At 45.4% G+C, this 21844-nt stretch overlaps 1 protein-coding gene across 1 annotated transcript in view; it reads left to right on the plus strand.

The window, feature by feature from the left end:
* dbn1 (drebrin 1) overlaps positions 1-21844 on the plus strand; it is a 48474-nt gene that overhangs the window by 12633 nt on the left and 13997 nt on the right. The window contains exon 3 of the mRNA XM_029519998.1: positions 21498-21553. Within this exon, the coding sequence (XP_029375858.1) occupies positions 21498-21553 (56 nt within the window). The remainder of the gene's footprint in view (positions 1-21497; positions 21554-21844) is intronic.

Raw genomic sequence — 21844 nt, forward strand, 5'->3', positions numbered from 1 at the left:
TTTGTTGGAAACAGACAGAGAAGCAGAAACTGGAGTGACAGCAGCAGTTTGCTGAGTTAAGCGCTTTGTCTTAGGGAGGGGGATAATGGGAGTTCACAGGGGCATTGTGGGTATTTCCCTCCGCCTGGATACGACCAGTGCAGCACTTTTCCTCCGTCTCATTCTTCCTCTTCTTTCCTTTCTCTCGGGAAGCTTCCCCAAAACATTTTTCCAGATAAACTGAAAAACTGCAGACTCCTGTCAGCATCGACACGCCCGCCGTGATTTATGGTTTTAATCTCAAAACTAAAAATGCCCTCTGACTCCTGAGACTCTGCCGCAGTTTAAGACCCTTCAACAACACACACAAACTCTTCACCTCCTTCTCCAAATATAAAAACCAAGATGGCTGACGAATGAATTCCAAACTGGAGGCTTCACAACAAAAATCCACCAAACAACCCCAATGAAACAAGTTCATATAAATAAAGAGGGCTGTTTGTTCATCTGAGGTCCAACTTTGATTTCAGTGATCTTTAACCTGCAGGGATGAACTTGATCCAAGTTCCAGTTTCTGGACTGAGCTCGCCGTCCTCTGAAGGACGGACTGAGTGAGCTCTCACACTGACTCTCACACGTCTGTCCGTTTAGCGCTGTGGGTCCACGACCTGTTGGAGATTCGGCGCAGGCGTCGCTCGTCATCGCTGCTGCCGGGGAGGAAGTGGCACGTAGACAGCTGACCAGAAGGAAGATGTAACCGATGAGCAGGAAAGACTTTCTCCTTTTGAAACAACAAAATTTCAGTGTTTGGATTTCTTATTTCTAGAGAAAAACAGTGTGAAGCAGAATAACCAAAGAAAAGTTCCTCTCATGTGTTTGGGTCGTTTCTTTATTCAGGAGTTCTGCTAATTATGAAAAGTCAGCTCCAAATATCTGACTGACTTTATTCTGTAAACACAGTAAACTCACACCAACTTCTCACCCTGACTGAGGAGACAACATTTTCCTGGCGAGGTCGGTTTTCTCGTCACTTTCTGCAGCAGCGTGGAAACACCAGATCAATAAAGTATCGGCGAAACGTTTTCACGCTCGTTTGAAGCTGAAAATGTTTTTTAGCTTCATCAGATCATTGGATCTGAGCAGCAGCTCCACTTCCTGCAGCTGAACAGTGGCATCCGTTTTCTGGACCAGATAAAACCGAACTACATTTATCAAGCTTGACGTAGTCTGGGACCCGTTTAGAACGAGAACGAGAGACTTACCATGAATCATTGAGGAGGAGGGACATTTTCCCCTAGACTTCAACACAATCTGACTTCTTCCCAGGAGTCGCCTCCTGATGCAGGTTTAAGGTTTAAATACACAACAGTTTTATTTGTGCGTTTGTTTTCATCGTATTTGTTATTTCAGATATTTAATCTTCTCACTCCGGCAGCTCGTTCTCTTTAATGTCAGCAGATTAATGGACTCTGAAAGTTGACCCGCAGGCTCCGCCCCCTCCCGTCGTGTCATTTAAGGTGATTTCATCCTTTGGGCTCGTTAAATAAACTCCCGCCGCAGACAGATTAGGTTTTATTTCTTGGCAGAGCTCGCTGCTGCAGCGTAACAGCAAAATGCTATTATGTAAAATATGAAGCTTACTCAGGGACAGTTTGTGCCTGAATTTAAGCAACAACACAAAACTCACACACACACAGACACACACATTAAAGGTCATAGTCACTGTTTAGTCTGTGAGTGGAGTGAAACTGAATCTGACAGACTCGTCACGACCTTCAGCATCGAGCTGAGCAGAATCATTTTTTTTATATGGAATAAAAGGCGGAGTCAAGCTGATTGGACCAATAGGAGTCTCCTGAAATAGCAGCGCAGTCACTGCACCGTGGTTGTCATGGTTACAGTATTCATGATGGCGGTTCGGGTTACACTCAGTCCTCAACAATGAACCCGTCTTTGTCGTCATGGTTACAAAAATAGACTGAAAACAACAGCTTCTGCTTTCACCCGGGAATCGAACACACGCCGTTCCGTGTCACGGCTCTGTGGCCCACCCATCCAACCCATTTAGAGGCCAGCTGAAGCGTTGAAGTTTATGGGAAGATGACCCCACTTCCCGTAACTGACATGATCAGTCGTGTTGTTGTTGAGAAGTTTAAAAGTCGTTGGCTGAAGCTTCATCGGCCTCAATGGGGTCGTTTCTCGTCCCGGATTCTTTCGGAGTCCAGTTTTTCCAAACGATGATCAACTGTCGTTTCCCAGAAACACCTGAACATTTTAATTCCCTCCTGCTGCACCTCCCGGCTCGACTCTCTCTGATGATCAGAGGCGTTCGTTCCTCTTCTCTCTGCTCCTACACATCTTCACACCTACGTAACCACTCACACATCTCGGGAATAGAGTCGGTGGTTTTACTGCAGCTCCGGTGAAACCATTCACAACGCCTGCTGCTCATCTGCAAATTAAAACAAAAAACAAATCACATCTCAGGTTCTTTGTCTTTGGAACTGCAGCCAAAAATAACGGCCGGACAGGTTGTGTCATTAAAACGGACAGACAGGTGAGCTGATGGCCCGCTCTGATTGGTGGAGGAGCCCTTTGGGCCGTTCTCCTTATCTCTGGTGGTTTGTGGTTTAGGTCAGACCAGCAGACCGACGCAGCAGGTTCCTTTTAAAGACGAAGCCGCAACGGAACGGAAAATAAATGCACTTTATACATGAGTTTGACATTTTTCTGGCTCTGTCTATGTCCTGGACATGGAGTCATCCACAGTCTGGATTCTGGACCAGGTCCTGCCTGTGTGAGTGTCGTTGCTAATAAATAACTTCTCTAACTAATTTGTTTCCTTGACATTCACCTGTGGAGTAAAATATTAAACACTGAAAGTCAGAAGTTTGATCAGAACAAATCAAACATTTACTTTTGTCCTTCATTCCACCAAAGGACAGTTTTTTTTTTACGCTCTTTTTTGTGTCTCGTCTTGAGTTGTGCAGTCACCTCCACCCATTTAGTACATTTCCCTCCTGGACCTGGACCTGGACTTAGACCTGGACTTAGAACTGGACTTAGACGTGGACCTGGACCTGGACTTAGACCCAGACCTGGACCTGGACTTAGAACTGGACTTAGACCCAGACCTGGACCTGGACTTAGAACTGGACTTAGACCTGGACCTGGACCTGGATTTAGAACTGGACTTAGACCTGGACCTGGACCTGGACTTAGAACTGGACTTAGACCTGCACCTGGACCTGGACTGGCCCTTTAGACCCGTAATAATGCCGTTGCTGGCTGGCAGTCTGCAGTCGGCCCGTTCATCGAATTACGGCGGTGGAATCGCAGATCGGAGGGATTAACAGACAGAAGCTGATCTGAAGATGTTTGTTAATCTCGCTCGTCTGGCAGCTCGTTACTTTATGAAAGTGCCGTTTTTCTTCCAGTCAGCAAACGTAACCTTCGTGTTCCATGAGCGAGATAACAGCTGCTGGGCTGCTGCCTTGCTCGAGGGCACGTCAGCTGATCCCTGTTTGAAGGGCGAACGCCGCTGCCCTGCTGCCCTTTAATATCGTTTCACCTCCATCCTTTATTTGATTCTGTAACGGCTCCAGTTTGGGCCTCAGGGATTAATAACAATCTGCTCGGTGAAAGTTATCGATCGGACCTGATGGGAGAGCGAGGTAGACAGAGAGAAGGACGGGAGGAGAGAGAGAGAGAGAGCGAGGGCTGCAGCCTGCAGAGGTTAAATGTTCCACTTTTCTGGAATCAGTTTTGTGCTTCGATCCTATTTTGTATTAAAACAAGTTGAATTAAACCGCTTTGGCATTAATGACAATAAAGATAAAACCGATCAGTGACTGAAGGACCTTAAATCTGCATTCTCTCTAAATGTGAATGAGCATGTCACATTGTATTGAAGTCTATGGGAAAATGGCCCCACTTCCCTCTGATTTATTACCTCAGCTGTTTTTCAGCCATGATGTCCGACGTGCTGAGAGTCAGTGAGGGTGGACATTGGACTCGTTGGACTCGTTGTCCATGGGAACAGCGAGGGGAGGTGTTGTTTTAGTTGGGGACATTTTCAGGGAGGAATGAAGAGCATTTGGGAAAAATGGCAGACTGCAAGGTTGAGCTGGTTTGTGTGTTTTTTTTTTTTTTAATCAAACAAACAGGAAATAGGGCGTTGGTGAGGGACTATATTCAGCGGCGTATTAGTCCACATTTGGTGCTGTGGTGTTTGGTCCTGGCAGCAGGACGCTGTGTGTGGGACAGAGCCAAAATAAACTGCAGGACGGTGTGTGTGCTCGCTGTGGGGATTTTCAATAGTTGGTGGAAACAAAGCAGCTCTGGCTCATTCGTGTATCTGTTGGCGAGAAGATGGCTGAAGAACATCGTCTCGGATGGTTTAGACCCGTCAGCTTTGCTTTAGATGTGGAAAAATAAACCTTCGGTGTTGTGTCCTCCTCTCAGAGGCTGCAGGGTTTCTCCGAGCTCAGACTCCTGCTGATGAGGAGCACAACGTCGGGTCGATCTCGGAGGTCTGGCACCGCCGCTCTGCTCTGACTCTAAACCTAGACCCGACGCTGGCTGACCGAAGGGCCCTAAAGAAGTCAGTTTGTATTGAAGTCTATTGGAAAATGGCCCTGCCTCTTTCTGGTCTCAGTCACAATGACAAGACAGGTTAAAGTTAAAAAAGTTTAAAAAACTGAAACCTTTTCCTTCGACCTCTGACCTGCAGAAGGTTCTTCACACCTTCACTTATTCTCATTTGGATTTGAAAACAAATGTCATTAAGTCTACATTGCAACACAGAACAGCTAAAAGTGAAATCACATCTGCACAGCGGGAAACACAACAAATCAGAAACGTGTGTGAGAGAGGAAGACGGGACTATTTTCAGCACCAGACGACCCACAAACACTAGAAATATGCAGTTTGTTAAAAAAATCTGACAGACCAAATGAGTTTTTGTTGGGCTTAGAGACCGACGTGTTCACAGACAGCTGTGAATAGACGGCCCGCCTCCATCCGACAGTCGCTCTGCTGATATTTGTCTGTTTGTTGAAGTTTCATTGTTGGCTCCGTTGATATCAGATGCCATCTTTTTGAATGTTGAACAACAATGAATAACAGTTTTGTTGTCGGACCTCCAAGATCAACCCTTTTTTTTTTTTTACAAACATTGAACAAGACTTTCAGTGTTTGTGCAGACGTTGAGTCAGACTGGAAATCAAAACTTGCAGCAGGAATAAATTAGAAACATCAATCTTTGTTAGGAAGTAAAAAAGTCTTTGTTTTAAGGATTTTTAGCGATACTGGCCTCCTGCTATTAACTAAATATCTTTACCTTCCAAATGATTGTTGAAATGTCTAATTTTATGCTGATGATTCTGTCTTATACGCCGTCAGCTGCCGTGTCTTCATCCTGATGGAGCGCAAAATCTTTGATTTTAGCAAGTTTTAGCATGAAAATCCAAATAAAGCTTATTTTGGAGTAACGCACTATGTGATGAACTGTGCGGACGGATGAATGTACATTTCCTCTGCAGTGCACTCTGTTAATCCGGCTGTCGTTGAGTTGTTGATGCCGTCCAGATGTGAAAATATCAGCTGCGGGGGAACATGACATGAAACTCTGAACATTCAGCCTCGTCCTCCATCTGTTTGACGTTTAACTCTTTTCCTCAGAGGAATCTGAACAAAACGGTTCTTCCCTCCTAACTTCTGTTACACTGATGAGCTCACCTATGCCCACCTGACTGTCACGTCCTGATTTCTCCTGCAGTTACATCAGATGCTTGGAGGAAACTGATGGGAAACAGCTGTTGCTGTAGTGCGTTTGGATGGGTTGGTTCATCCTCTCTGGAGGAAACAGGATCTTTTATATAACTTTGCTCGTCTTCTCGAATGACTGCAGATGCAGGAATTTCTTTTATTGTCATGATGTTCTTTTTGAATCAGGATAACCGTCTTTAACAAACTGTTCTGTTAACACTGCAGCTCCAGAAGCACTTTTATCTGCTCAAGAGGTGCTTTTAATGCTCAGAGTTAGACCGGTTTGTTCTTTCATGGTTTAAGACAAATGGAGTTGTTGAAGTGAATGGAAAGTTTCTCTCCCGTAAACTTTGGTCACAGATGACCAACGTTGTTTGATGTTTGACATCTGAGTCTCAGTCGAACTCAGCGCTCTTCCTGCAGGACTTCCTTTGTGGTCAGTTAAATTCTATACAAAGACTTCATCAGATTGGCAGTGTCTCTTCACTACTCTTTAAAATCAGCATTAATGGGTTTCTAATCAGCATCAGCTCAGTCGGCCTCTCAGAGTCCATCAGCAGGTCTAAGGGTGGACCTCCATCTGGTCTTTGTTGCTGTCACTGTATTAACAAGGACCGAGACCTGATTTCTAATCAAAGGTCTCACTCCACAGAGAAAAGTTCACAGTCTCGGAGCCTTCAAAACAGCAGCCAAGACTTGTCAGATTTGTGATATCACAACAAAGCCCCGCCCACCTGACCCGAGTGTTTGACCTGAAACCTGCTATATTTTCATTGGATCACTCAGATCTGACCTGCTGTTCTTGGAGTCCAGAGAGCAGAAGGAAAATTATTGCAACTGCATATATATCTTATAATGGATTAAGATTTCAAAACAAAACGCTGGAGAATTTGTAAAATATGGGACATATAATGCATCAGTGCTGAAAATCGAATGATATTCTGTGTCTGTTCGAGCCAGCTAGTTTTCCTGCCAATTCTTTTCAAAATTGAAGCATCCTGTCATTGAAATGTACAGAAACTGAAGCCCTTGGGCGACACGTCGCTGTGAAAAGAAGAGTTGTCACGATGCCACGGAGTCCTGGTTTTCGCGCTGCAGCAGATTTCGTCCAGCTGGAGTCCGGCCAGCAGCTGCTCTTCCTCGTCTTCACCGTCAACAATTACAGACGTGAAAGACAGAAAACAAACAGGCAGCGGCCCTCCGTCCTGTGGAAGGACCAGAGAGTGTCCATCTGTCTGCAGGAAAAACAGCATGCTGGGACCCCATGTGGCGTCCTGGCACAGAGTGCCGCCACGCCGTCTGATGACAGATCTCTAATCTACCGTCCAACAGAAATACTTATTTTTCCATTAGATGTGGGGCGGGAATGACGGAGCGTGATGGAGGGAAACACTCGGAGCTGCAGGTGTTCATCTCGCAGCCTGCAGAAGATTAAATCCTCCCTCCGTCCTCGTATCTGTGTCTGCAGGCGCCGTATCCCAGCAGGCCGAGCTTTGTCTGACTCACTCAGCTGAAAACACCTCGACACACATTTCCCTCCTCCGGTCACCGACTCTCTCTGCTCTAATCTGCTGCACTCGGCACCGCCGGGGGAATAACCGGGGCTTTCCTTCCCTCGACGGGGACTCATTCCTTCAGAATCATTTCCTCCTCTTAAAGAAGCTTTTGTCTAGTCAGGATCAGCTGTAAAGTGGGAGGAGCTTGTTCCTTCTTCCTCACAGGTTGACTGTTTTCAAGTTAGCACGTTAGCATGTCCACAGGGGCAATGCTAACATGCAGGCTTTATTTGTTGTTGATTTGGTAACCATTTAGCAGAATTAGCAGTTTAGAGTAAAGCTATTAGAATGCTAACACACTCACTGTCATAATGCTAATATGATCATAGCTTTGTTGTAGATTCATCAGCCTTCGATTGAAATCAGTACAGTAACTGCCTGATAAAATTAAGCTAGGAGCAAAGCATGCTCACAGCGACAGCGCTAACATGCTCCTCGCATCGTTGTTGACCTGGTAGCTCCTGGCTTGATGGGATGGATTCTAAAATGGCGGCTGTATGTTTGTCTCTGACGCATTGTGATGTCACAACGATCTGACAGGTGCTCGCGTCCGTCCGTTTTGGTGCGTTCGCTCTTCATATGGCAGCTCGGAGGAGTGAATGGAAACAGTCTGGTGGATTACAGCTGGAGCTCTCAGGTCTGTGTGTTCATACATGTAGGAGGACTGTTGTCACACACAGCTGTTAATATTTCACAGCCCGGCTGAACGCTGGGAAAGCTGATCGTTTCGGCTGATTTGTATAAAAACAGAAAATAGATCTGGCCTCTGTTTGTTCCTCAGGTCAGTTGTCAGATGCTGCTTCCACATCTGACCCAACAGTAACACAAAGGTCCAGACTTGATGCAGATTACGGAAGTCAACACACTAAAATGGAGTTAAACGGGGATATGGAGCCTTTTGTCCTCTCTCTGTCTCTCTGTCCGTCCCACCCTCACCTGTCTCTAACGTTGTCTTTCCTGTCTCCGTCGTCCAGGCTGTGAATCATCTCTGCTCCAACAGTTCCACTGCATTTAGAGGCTGCAGGTTGTGTTCTGGATGTTCTGTTTGTATCTCGGATGTAAATCTGTTGTCTCTTGAACGGCTCCATGCAGACTTTGGTCTGTTCTGATAAATACATTTGATTTGATTTCAGTCCAGCTCTTTGGTGTATCCAACCACTGCAGTTTGGTTCAGCCAAGCTAGCAATGCACTAGCATGCTCACACTGACGATGCTAACATGCTGTTGGTCCAAAAGTGGTTTAATACAGCTGCAGCTCACATGGTAATATTTAAGATGTTTAGGGTCAGACAGTTCACCGTGTTAGTCCAAATATTCGTCGTCCCCAGAGGATGATTCCTACTGACTCAGCTGTGGAAATTCAATTTACCAAATTAACATTAGGCCTTAGTTTATGTGAAACACAAAGCGAACACTAAAACTCTTTTACTCTCATGACTTATTTTTTCAGAAGTGAATGCTTCAGCAGATGTGACACCGACATCTGCTTCAGGCTCTGTTGTGTGCGCAGAGTAAGAAGTCGATGTTTGTGAGATAAAACAGGTTAACGGTCTCCCACTATGTCTTTTTACGGCGGATGAATAAGCAGAAGAAAAGCTGACTTAAGACAGATATTGTAATGTTGGAGCGTCCCTCCCCCTCAGCAGGCCGCTCTCGAGCTAAATGATCCACCCACATTCACTGCAGCTTATTTCCAGTTTTCCTTCAGCAGTGAGCTGCTGCTTCATTTCTAAAGTGCTCACTAATGCTTCTTGGCTGCTGCACAAAGCAAAGTCAGAATAAAATTAGTCTCTGTGATGACGGTGTCCGGCACAGTTGTCCCCTCCCGAGCTTTGGGCTCCTGACTGGTTTCTGGTTCTCGTGCTCGAACAGCGTTTGTCTAGATTTTTCTGATTACACTGACGGGAAATGAAATGCGGTTGCAATAAATCAGGTGAGATGTTGCGTCATTTTCCTGTAGACTTCAGTGCAAGCTGACAGTCTGAGCATGTACTCATGAACGTGGAGAGCCTTAAATGTGCATCAGGGGATGACTGCACTGTATTGTCACATTGTATTGACGTCTATGGGAAAATGTCCCCACGTCTCCCTTGACATTTCATTCTTATAAATTTTGTGGACGGAGTCTTTAACAGACGGGATTTGGATCGTGACCCGTAGAGGCTGAATTATTTGTCTGGAACTGTGTAACGTCTGAGTGACGAGGCAGCAGAAGCTTCTCTGCTGAGTTTATGAAGCTTTGAAAAAGATGGACTCTCGCTGCCGTATTGATTCGGTCTGACATCGAGCCGTCGCTGCTTCATCTGTCTGAACTGATGAAGACCAGACAACATGTTTTTGTGGACTGAAGCTCATCGACGGACTGAACTCAGGCCCAGATGCTTCAGTGAGCAGGCGGTGGCGAGGAGGCCTTCAGTGCCAACGTTGCTTTTTACAGCTAGCTTTAGCTGAAAGAGATTCTGACATTTAAGAGCACGAATCTCAGGTGCTCTGTTTGAGTTTTGTGTTTTGGTTTTGTTTCTGGTGTGCAATGATTTGTGGGACAGGTTGGGCCGTGAATGGAACCGCCTGTTTGAGCTTCTATTGCCAAGAAAAACAAAGACGTGTTTCTCTGCTGTATTTGAAGGCGCCTCGTTGAGCTGCTGAGAATGAATCGGCCTTAAAGTCCAGCTTTAATGGCGGATCAGTGGTCTGACCTTCACTCTTAATCCAGCTGACTGATCCTGAACTGGCTTCTCCCTGAGATCCAGGCTGGGGACAGAAGAATGAGACTACTTCCTTTTCCTTTTCTCTCTGCTGCCTTCCTGTGATGCTCTCCTTGAATCAGGTAAGCTCATTTCCTGTCAGCGGGGATGATGAGGCTCATGATAAACATCTCCGGTACTTTGAAGCTGGCTGCTTTCAGGTGGACAGATGTTACATAACTGAAATGTTTCGACACAAACTTTTAGATTTCAAAATGATTTCCCAGAGAAATTGCTCAAACCTGCTGAGAATAACTCATCAGGAAGAACATCCACCGATCTACCACTTCAGTTATTGTTCAGAGATGATCTGTGACACAAAACATTAAAACACAACTTCAGCTCATTGTGAGCCCAGCGAGGCCTCCATATCTGGTTCAGAGCAGCGTGAACTTTGACCTCTGGGGCCGTGGTAGAGCATGACGACAGCTCAGCTGATGGGTGTTTGTGGTGATGTTACCGGACTCCGGCGGCGGTTGACCTTCTTGGTTAGTATCAGACATTGACCCTGGGGGGCCTCAGATAATTAAAACGAACATGTTGACTCCAGTTTTTATTCACCTAAAAATGCTGAAGCTTGAATAGTAAAATTGTTGTTTCTGTTCTTCTCAGTTTGCACACCAGTCAAACAAAGTCAGAAGTCAACAGTGAAGTTGTTATTGTTCCTTCAGTGCGCTCGTCCTTCAGTCTGTGTTTGTACTTCCTGTCGCCGTGGTGACATCACCAGGTTGGACTCTCAACTCATTCTCTCTGTGATGCGATCGATTGGTTTTCGGATGTCTGCGAGCCACAAGTGACCTCTGAACTCTGCGTTTCCCTTGACACAGTTTGCTTTCCTTCACACCTGAGCTCCGTCTCCACTCCGTTCGTTAACACCGGCCGGGTCATCACATCGACCCGGAGGCAGACGTCACGAGGAGCTTTATGGTCCAGTCTGCAGGAAAACACCCAGCAGACACATAAAAAAAAGGATCAGACAAAGACGATGAGAGGCTGAAAGTCACAGCAAAGTGCAGCTGGAGGCACCAAAACTCAACCGCTGTCAAAATAATGATTTGACTTCTACTCAAAGACCAAAATAAACGGACCCAGGACGTTGTTAACCCCGTTAAACGCCTCCTCCACCAGCTGCTCTCCTCCTCAAACTGCAGAATCAGCTGATCTGTCCAATCTAAACTGATGAACCAAGTTAGTTTAGACTGAGGAGAAGTTGGTGTGAGTTTATTGTGTTGACAGAAAAAAGACAATCAGATATCTGGAGCTGATTTTTCATCATGAATGAGCAGAACTCCTGATCAGAAAGACAGAAACGACCCAAACACATGAGAGGAAGGAAACAATCAGAGTGTTTTCAGTCAGTTCTTGTTTTCTGATTCCAGAGAACAGAGTCTGAAGATGAGGAGAGTTTTTTAATCAGAAAAGTCTTGATGTGGCTCTGAAGGGTTAATCAGATGAGCTCATTCCAGTCTGAGATCTTCCTGAATCCAGGAGATTGATGATGCTGCCAGCTCGGCTCAGTTCCTGTTCATGGCTGTCTTACATTCTTCCCATAATCCCTGAAACAAAGGCGTCCATTTCCTGCAGTAGCGTCCTGACAGATGTGTGAGACTTTAACCTGGTTGGTGTCCAGCAGGCGTCTCCTTCTGATGACCTCCAGTTGAACACAGATAAGTGAGATAAGTGAGGCAGGTCTTAATATGAGCTGATCCTGGAGGGGTCAGTCGGCCATCTTCCAGCTGAGTTCTCCTGAAACCATCAGGTTTTGTTTTTTTTTTTTGATGCAGCAGGAAACCCTCGATGAATTATTCCCAAACTTATGTAACATGAATGATGTCTTTTTGAAAAAGGCATTTTTAGCTCTGCCTGCCTGTCACTCCTCCTCGTGAGCGATGGCTTTCATGTCAGGCTCATTACTGAAGCGGACTCTGCGCTGCCAGGACGCCGTCAGCAGCAGAGTGATGCGTCTATTTCAGGCCTGGATCTTCCTGAATGATCCTGCTTCTGTTTTTATGACTGAACACTGTTATTTTATCACATTAGCTGCTTTCACACGCGTATCAACGCGTAGAATTTCAGTTCATCAGCTGGCTCTGATGAGACACGTATCTATTTGATAGGAGTCAGGCTGTATTGAAGTCTATGGGAAAATAGCCCCACATGCTGGAACACTTTTAAACGTTTCTTATCAGAGTTGTTGATTGTATTTGAACACAGTGAGGAGGTTCTAATCCAGCTCTCACACTTCTGTGGTTTTCTTTTTATAAAACTTCAGTCACACAAAGTCGGACTCATGCCTGGAGCTGCCGAGCCTCCAGCTGAGCTCGGTAATTGGAAAAGGGAGTGAAGCTCCTCCCACCTCTCGGACGGTGTGAGTGGGCGGGAAGTCGGCAGGTCTCCGTTGGCCTCCAGCCGTTAATTACAGCTCTGCGGGACGACAACCCCGAGGCACGACGTGCCGATCTGAGCAGAGGCAGATAAACAGATCATCTCAGAGATGTTGTTGAAGTGTTGATTAACGGCGGCCATTTTGGTCACTGCTGGAGAAGAACAGCTTCGATCAGCGTTAAGTTCTGTATATGACAATAAAAATGTTGTGTCCTCTTTCGGCTTTTCCCCGTTCGAGGTCAACACAGCGACTCAGCTCTGAGACTCGTATGGTTGATCTGTCCACAAGCACTTCCTGTGGCTGCGGTTTGAACCCATTTATGTACGTACATATTAAAACCAAATTATACGAGACATCTGTCATAAAGTGGAAGGATGCCTTGACGTAGATGTGAAGCTCGTGTAATAGTTGTTGATTTGATTTAAACCAGGTTCCAAAATGGGAAGTTTAAAGATGATCAGTCATTCAGCTCACGAGGCAGATCACATGATCACCATGACATCATTCTAAAAAAAACCATCAGCAGCTGGACGCTAATAAAACAGCATTGTTCTGGTGTAAGTTGCTCAGAGATCAAACTGCACATGTGTGTCTGCAGCACAAATACAGCTGCTCTGTGTGTGTGTGTGTGGGAGGTAGCTACAAATATAAAACGAAGAGGTGGAATAAAAAAGATGCTGTAACATCTTTTTTGTGGGCTTTACTGTTTGACTCTAGATGGCTGTTAAAGAAGTCAGATTGTATTGAAGTTTATTGGAAAATGTCCCTACTTCTCCACGAAGCTTTCCTGCTTTATGATTTTTTATTTAGTTTTATTTAGTTTTAAGCTCACTCTTTCATTTGAACTGTAAATATATTGAATGTATAGAAGTTGTAGATATGCAGATTTATGACATTTGTGTTTGTGAGGCCTGTTTGTCTGGATGAATCACTCAGTCAGTCCGTGAACGTGGGGGGAGGTTTTCCCACAGGATACCAGACATTTCACTCCGGCAAATAGGACAAATCACACAACTCAAACAGTCCAGCAGGAATGCACACACACACGCACACATGCACACACACACGCACACATGCACACACACACGCACACAGGCACACACACACACACACAGCTTTTATAATAGTAATAGCCCTTCAGAAATTGTCAGGCAGCCAAGAGGATCAACTTTTAGAAAATAAAGTCTCTGACACAGCGAACAAGAGGCCAGAAAGTCGTATTTAGACTGTGAATCTGTGGACTGGGGGGGATGTGGGTGGGGGGGGGGGTGAGATCAGCACTGCAATAAAGAGAGACAGTGTGTGAAAGTGTGTGTTTGCACTCTGCAAATCCCTATTATCTGATAGTGTGTGTGTTTCAATGGCTCCCTGGAGCATGACATCATTTCTCTGGGAGGTTTAGCTGGCTGGGTGGGGGGGGGGGGGGGCAGTGGGAGGACGCCGGGTGTTGAAGCATCATGTCAAACATCTGACGACCACAACTGGATCCAATATGGCAGCTGTCATGACTCGGCTCTGATACAAACTGCTGAACAAACATAAAAAAACAAACTGGACAGGAAGTCCAGAGTTAGCTCCGCCCCTTCAAAGGACATGAAGAATATGAACAAAACTTTGGCGCTGAGGAGGAGAGAACAGTTCCTGTTTAGCTCTGCTTCTTTGCTGATCATGTGATCCTCCCCGGATTCACACGGCAGAATCATGTTTTTGAGCAGCAGCAGAAAAAGAAGAAAAAGTGTGTTTCCTTATGTGTGTGTGTGTGTGTGTGTGTGTGTGTGTGTGTGCAGCCTTTCGCTCGAGTTAAAGTTGTGGAACGTTAAATGTTAATTCACATGTATGTTAATTTGGCTTTTCTGCTGCGGAGTATGAATGCTCAGCCACATGTCATCTGACCTACTTCACATCCAGCATCAACACACTGTGTGTGTGGTGTGTGTGTGCGTGCGTGTGTGTGTGTGTTTGGCATGTTGTCGTCCGTCCTCACATTCACACCGGAAATTAGATGAGGAGAGTGAGAGGCTGAGGGTGGAGGTGGTGGACGGAGCGGGAGGTGGAGAGGCAGGAAAATAAAATGGAGTGTGTGTTTGAAACAGAGAGAGACAAAGAAAAGGAGGTAGAGCGACATTGGGTGTGTATTAGAGAGAGAGAGAGCGAGAGAGCGATGGGAGGGAGTGATTCAGGATGAAAGGCCTTGCTGGCTGACAGCCCACACACAACTCACCATCAGAGACTCACAAGGGGTCTGTGTGTGTCTGTGTGCGATGCTCTGGTTTTGTTTTCGGTCCAGTCTGCACCACACAGTCGTCTCTGTTCACACAGAGCAGACCGACCAATCAGACTGCAGACTTTTCAAAATGAGAGAGGTGAAGCCAGAGCCGAAGATCCTCTGTACTGACCGTCATTGTTTTTGTATTGAAGTCAATGGGAAAATGTCTGTGACTTGGAAACCGGTTGCAAAACAGACAGACAATGAAGATAAAACTGAATTGAAACCATCCAACCTGCAGCAGGTCATGTGTGGCTGGTGACTCTCTAAAGTTACCAGCCAATCAGAATTTCCACGAGCCATTTGACGTTAAATTTTGTTTTTTTCGTGTTCTCTGTCGCCGATATCGGTATCCATTCTTTCTCTTCTCGCCCAAACTTCAGTCCAAAGTTCAACCACCGCCACATTTAGTTTTCCTTTAGACGTTAAACTTTAGCTCCACTGTTTTTATCTGCCTCCCTCAGAATATCTATCTCTGTTTGTTTCTCACGCTGGTTGCACTCTAGACTGTAGCGTGAAATACCAATTATTATTATTATTATTATTATTATTATTATTATTATGGCGTATTGAACGTCATTACGTAGCATCAGCACGTTATTGATTGGAAATGTTGGACTCACTGCCAGGGGTACAAATGACCAAAACAAACAGCGTCGCCGGCCAAACTGGCTAGTTTTCATCAACGCCGCCTAAATGAGCTTTAACCCACATTTGGCGGTTGTTCGTTTAGAACCCTGCATGTGACCTCGTTTTCCATGAGTGGAAATGTTGGTCCACTATTTTCCAGGTTTGTCCTGTTTACACTTGTCTGCCGCCGACATGGCAACATCCCTCCTGGACGCCGCGCTGGTCGGCGCTCCGATCTGATTGGTGCAGAGCAGAAACAGGAAGTTCATTGTGACGGATTCAGACAGAGACCTCCCAGGACTCAAGGTGGATCTGACCAGTTCTGTACTCTGTCCTGATTGGCTGGTACAGTCTGTCAGTCACACAGTAGCCCCACCCCCTAACCCCTCCCCTGCTGCGTGGTTCTTCCTCTGAACGGGTCGTCGGTACCCGCTCAGCCCTGCAGGACATTCTGAGACAGTGGAGGACGAACACTCCGAGATAAAGTCACATCGCCACAGCGACTGTCAGCTGTGTGTGTTTTGTGTAGTTGTGCGAGTCTGTCAGTCCTCGATGCTGAGTCAGCATTCAACCAGACACAAATCCAAAATACTGAACCGGAGTCTCTTCGTCTCGTCTCCAGAAAACTGATTAGACGGAGTCTGAGAGGACGAACAAGGAGCTGGTGTGTGTGTGTGTGTGTGTGTGTGTGTGTGTGTGTGTGTGTGTGTCTCTTTCCTAAAAATAAAAATCCTGACTAAGGCACACTGACAGAGTGACCTACAGCTGAGACTGTTTGGACTATCCTCCTGTCCTCCTGTCCTCCATTCGTCCGTCCTCCCGTCCTCCCGTCCTCCTGACCTCCTGTCGTCCGTCCTCCCGTCCTCCTGACCTCCTGACCTCCTGACCTCCTGTCGTCCTGACCTCCGCCCTCCGTCCTCCTGATGGGCCTGATGGGGTCTAGCTCAGCTCTGGGTTCTGGTTCCTGCTTTGGTCTTGTTTAGAAACCAGTTCCCTTTGTTCCTTTGTGCTGTTTCAGATCATCGCCATCATCTGAACATCTTCAGGTTCAGCTGGTTGTTTTCAGAAATCTAAATCTTTTAATAACAAACACACTTCTCTGCCGTTCTTCAAAAACAGCTTCTGATCCAGCAGTTTTCCCCCCAAACATCAAATGCAAGTCAGCCTTTTTCTCCAAACGCCACACTACAAAGAGGCGGCTGCCAAATGCCGCCACCGCCGGCGGTCGGACGAGCTGCTTTCTTCAGTTTCTTCATCCGATTCTTTAGTATTGATGGAAAATTCTCCCTCCATAAATCTGCTGAATCAGCAGCAACTGGTTTGGAGAAATCATTTTGTTTTCCATCTGGTCAATCCATTATTAGCTGTTAGCCGTTAGCTAACCCTGGATACAACACAGACGCACACACAGTCAGACACACAAAAACAGGACAACCTCATGATGCATGTTCGCTCTGGAAGGTTCAGCATCTGGACCACATCTGGTTTCAGAGCAGAACCTAGTTCTGTATAATGGCCTGCTCTGAGCCTCCGTCTGTGTGTGTCAGACTGTTAACACTGATTGTGTTTGATATCTGATCGTTGTGTAACCTCTCTGTGTCTCTGTGTTTTGTCGCTTTGTGTTTGTGTGTCTTCACGTGTTCCTCCTTGGATAATCGTGTCTCCTTCCTTTGTATCGCTGGTGAATATTTTTTGGATTTTTTTATTTATGATATCGTCGTCATGATTGAAATCATAATTCGATCTTTAGCTTGTTTTGAGGGAAAGTTTGTCCTCTTTGGTTAAATGATGAATGAGAAGTTTTATTGATGAAATATTCTAACAACAACAGAAACCCATTTACAAGCAAATACGAGACCAGTTAGTTGTTTTCTTTGTGTTTCTGCTGCCCAGAATAGATGCGTGTTTGATGTTATTTTGTCTGGACGCCTCTGCAGACACGCACTCTTCTGGATTATTGCTGAATTGTTTCCCCCTTCGGCCTCTAAATCAGCAGCTCCTTCTGCACTGCAGCCATGTGATTCTCCTGGGAGGCCATTAGTACCCACATCATTACAGTTTAGCAGAAGCTCACACAGACACAGTCCATGTTACTTTTGTAATCCTTTTACAGCCACATTTTCTGCTTTTTCATCTTTTATGAAGTCGCCATATTTAATTTGACAATATAACATTATAATATTTATCACCAAGTCTGACTCTGACTGGAGCTCTGCTGCTTTATCCGTCCATTCTCATCCTCCATCTTTCATAGTGACCTCCAGGGTCACGTCTCTACATCGGACGCTCCTATTGGCTCCGCTGGGTGATGTCACAGCCAATCAGAGAGTCTGTGGATCAGTCCTGTATTCTGACAGAATAAAGACAATGAGATATTTGGAGCTGATATTTCATCATTAATGAGCAGAAACAACACAAACACATGAGAGCAACTTTTCTGTGGAGAAGAAGGAAACGAACAGAGTTTGCTGACTATATTTTTAAAAACGAAAGCACAGCAGTGTGAAAGAATTGTCTGTTGTCAGTTGAAGCAGTTTCCACTGAGTGTGTGTAACGTCTGTGGATTATTCATCGTTCACGCCGCTCACTGGTACATTCCTAAACCTTTGCTCCCTCTCATTTCCCATAATCCTCCATCTTCCCGGCCGTCTCATTTCTCTGGCATTAAGTCACCACGACGGTTTCGTGTTCACTAAATCACACCATGTTATCCGACCACGGGAATCACAGCCGTTGCCAACGTACTTAATTATCCCCCCACGGTTCCCCCCGTCCCGTCCCACAATGCTCTCTGTCTGTTTCTGCCTTCACGCTCTTTGTCTGTATGTACAGTCACTCTCTGTCTGACCACGTTTCTTTCATCCCTGTGGACGTTGAGAATCCCAGACTTTCAGGATGAATGTTGGATTTTAGTTGAAAGAAAGAGTGCCGTCACGTGCAGTAGCTGAATAAGCTGCCAAAGGTGCAGACAATTGGCCGGATTCGACACATCGCATCGGCGTCCTCACTCAATGTTCGTAAACGAAACCAATTTTAATGGGGTTGTCACGGCAACTGATGCAATTTGTACACATTCTGATCCTCAGAATGTAAAACTAATTTAATAAAGCACACAAATTGCTGAGCAATAACACACTAATCAGTTTATCTGCTGCCAGCATGTCACATTCGGACCATTCGGTAAAATTTCATCACCAGTGTGCAATGAATCATGGGATGCATCGGTCTGGGTCCACCTGTCGGATCCTGTTGCAGGAGGACAGCGTTGTGTTTTGGTAGCTCTGGTTTTTGATTATTTGGATAAAAGGTCATGTGACACCACCCAGCTTCCTGTTGGGTCACGTGGTTCGTGCAGGTTTTAACGCTGCTTCTCGAGGTTCAGTTGATGCTGTGAAGGTTGTGTTAGTGCGTTTGTGTGTGTGTCAAACAGGACACCATTGCTGTTGTCGTCCTCTCCTGCTGTTTGCTGCACCTCAGCTCATCAGAGCTGTACGTCACTTTGAAGTTGTGAAGTGAGTCCAGATGGATTATCCCAAAGCACACACACACTGTTCATTGTGTGTCTGTGTGTGTTTTATCCTTCAGCTCTCCTTCACCCCCCTCCTTCCTTCCTTCCTTCCCACTATCTCGATGCTGTCGCTCCCCTCAGGTCGCAAACTGCTGTTACTGAGATAACGGTGGGGGATGCTGCCCGTTGCCATGGTGACTTTCCCCATGGGGCGTGTGTGTGTGTGGGGAGGAGGCTTATCCTGGAAACAGCGCCGAAGCCAGCGCCACGCTCATACAGGAGCCGGACAAAATAACTGAAACAGCAGAAAAGGGTCTCTCTGCGTGTTTTGTTATTCTGGAATCATTTTCTGCTCAGAGCTGCAGGTTTGGCTCTCCTGAGCTCACATTTTAAAATCAGCCTTAAACTGCTCCTCCTTCCACATCCGGTTTATTAATCTGCTATAAAAGGTCGGCCAGAAGCTTCTGGGAATCTGTGACTGTGGTCTGATCAGCTTCTGTGGAGTCAGTATTTATAAAAAATGTCTCAGCTCAACCTCAGCTAATTATAGATGTGACTCATTAAACTGTAATCTAATCTGACGCTTCAAAGTATCGACAACAGGAGCTGCGGTGAAGTTTGGTCAGAGCCGGCGTGGACTTCGGTTACTGAGATAATAAATAAAGGCAGAAGTAGGGACTTTTTCCCATAGACTTCAATACAAACTCCACTTTTCTTGTCTTCGTCCATCTTTATAGACAGTATAAAGTTATAATTGTGTGTGTTTAATTCAGTTTATCGTTTATTTTTAGTTTAAAACTGGATGAAGATGAATTTATTTTTACTGATCGATCGGATGAACGGACATCATGAATGTAAACTATCCTGATTGGACGGAGTCTTCATCTATCACCATCATCATCATCGCCCTCACACACACACAGCTGTTTCTGGGTCATGAAGGCCTCATATGAATAATAAACAGCTGTCTGCTTTAAAGAGAATTATTTATAGCGCCTGGAGTGAGCGAGTGAGGTTCAGTCGTGCTCTCGCTCTCCCTCTTTATCCCGAACATTTCCTCCGTTTCCTTCCATCCTCTTTACGCTGTCTCATTTTTATTATCTCTCATCCTTTTATTTCCTGACTTTTGTTTTCGTTTCTTCTAACCCCCCCACACACAGGCATGTCGCCTCCAGGATCCAGCTCTCCTATTGGTCGGTTGTGACGCTGATACTGTCACCACAGTAGTAATAGCAATCAATATCACTGATGACTCAATCACCTTATATTTATTTATGATTTATTTCCAGCAGAAAATGTTTTTTTGAGGAATTTGTTGATGTGGCTTATCCCTCTGCATGCTTTTATTTTGAAGGGCTGAGATTCATAAAAGCATTTTTGTGGTTTTAAGAACCGAAATCCATCCCAGCGTAGTCTCACTCATCTAACAGCAGCCAGTCAGGAGAGAGGAGGCTCTGATCCTTCTACCTTTACACCACGGGGACCTTTAATCACAGATTTCATGTCTGTTTTATGGTTTAGTGAAGGAAAAGGATCTCAGCGAATTTTCGTTTACTGAAAACTTTTATTTATCCAAATTCCATCAAACTCTGATAAATCTAGATGAATGAAACCAAAGACGGACATCTGGTGAGACGTTTTGGAAACAGAGCGTGACTCTGCAGAAATACAGAGGAGGGAGGGGGGGAGGAGGTGAGGTCAGCAGAGAGTCAAACACAGGCCGGACTGAAACCAGACTGAACGTAGCTCATAATCCCCAGCTCATGCAGCTTTAATATAAAATGATATTTCAATTAACTCAAAGTGCATCAATATATTTATGATATGAAGCGGAGCAGAGAGAAGGTGATTTCAACAAAACACAGAAAAATCAGTAACAACACGATTTAATCGTTTCGACGCGTCTCCACAGGAATGAGGAGCAACATGGAGGCTAACAGGCTAACAGGCTAACAGCTGTTTGCGGTCTCCACATCCTAAAGCTAATTTATTAGTGAAATTCATATTAAAGGTCTGAGCCCTTTAAAGACACCACCATCCATCTTTAGAAGCAGCGTCTGTACTGAAGTCTATGGGAAAACGTCCCTCCTCCTCTTGTTTCTGGTCTCAGTCTGAAATACAATGTGAAAGGGGAGGGGTTAGGGGCGTGGTTACTGGGTGATTGACAGACTGTTTCCTGTGTGTGTTGGTGGAGAGTTTGTGTTTTTTTTTGTAATAATAATAATCTTCAATAATCTACAGTGTTTTATAATCTCCTGTTTAAATCCTGATAGATTAAATGGTAATTTCTTCTAACCTCAATCCCAGCGTGCATTTAATATGAAGGAAAATCCATCTTGATCGTGGTCTCCTCGTGCTGCTTCAGCTTCCACAGATTTTCCTGATTTGATGGAGTGTTAAAGTTTCACAGTGCTGCAGGCACAACCAGCTGGTCTCCTTCCCATAATGCATTTCTGTGGTCCAGTGGTTTTCAGTCCTTAGCGGGTCTGGTCAGGTAACATTTGGGTAAAGGTGTGTGATGTCTGTGGATGAACTGAAGATTTGGCTCTGGATTTAAAACACTTCAGTCCTGCTCACGTGGACTAGGCTGAAGCTAAATGCTAATGTTAGCATGGCCCTGTTTAAAGTTGCTGATGGTAACACTCTCTCTCTCTCTCAGGGCGTTGTACACATATGAAGATGAAACTAATGACCTGACACTGGCAGCATCAGGAGGTGAGTTCCTTCTTTTCTACCCCTGTTAATAACCCCCCCCCCCCCCCCCCATTTTAATGAACACTGCTGCCCATCAACACACCAACATCACACTCATTGTCAGTTTAACCTGCAGCTGGAACTGATGAGCTCTGCAGGTTCTGCTGGGAAATAAAAACCCAGCGCACCCCAACCTGTTTTTCCTGAGCCGCATTCATTACAATCCGACTAATGACGCACCGCATGATCATTAGAGTCTAATGAGACTCCTCCACTCTCATGAACTCACCCGCAGCATCTTCTTCTTTAGAA

The sequence above is a fragment of the Echeneis naucrates genome, chromosome 14, assembly GCF_900963305.1.
Source record: "Echeneis naucrates chromosome 14, fEcheNa1.1, whole genome shotgun sequence".
Lineage (NCBI taxonomy): Eukaryota > Metazoa > Chordata > Actinopteri > Carangiformes > Echeneidae > Echeneis > Echeneis naucrates.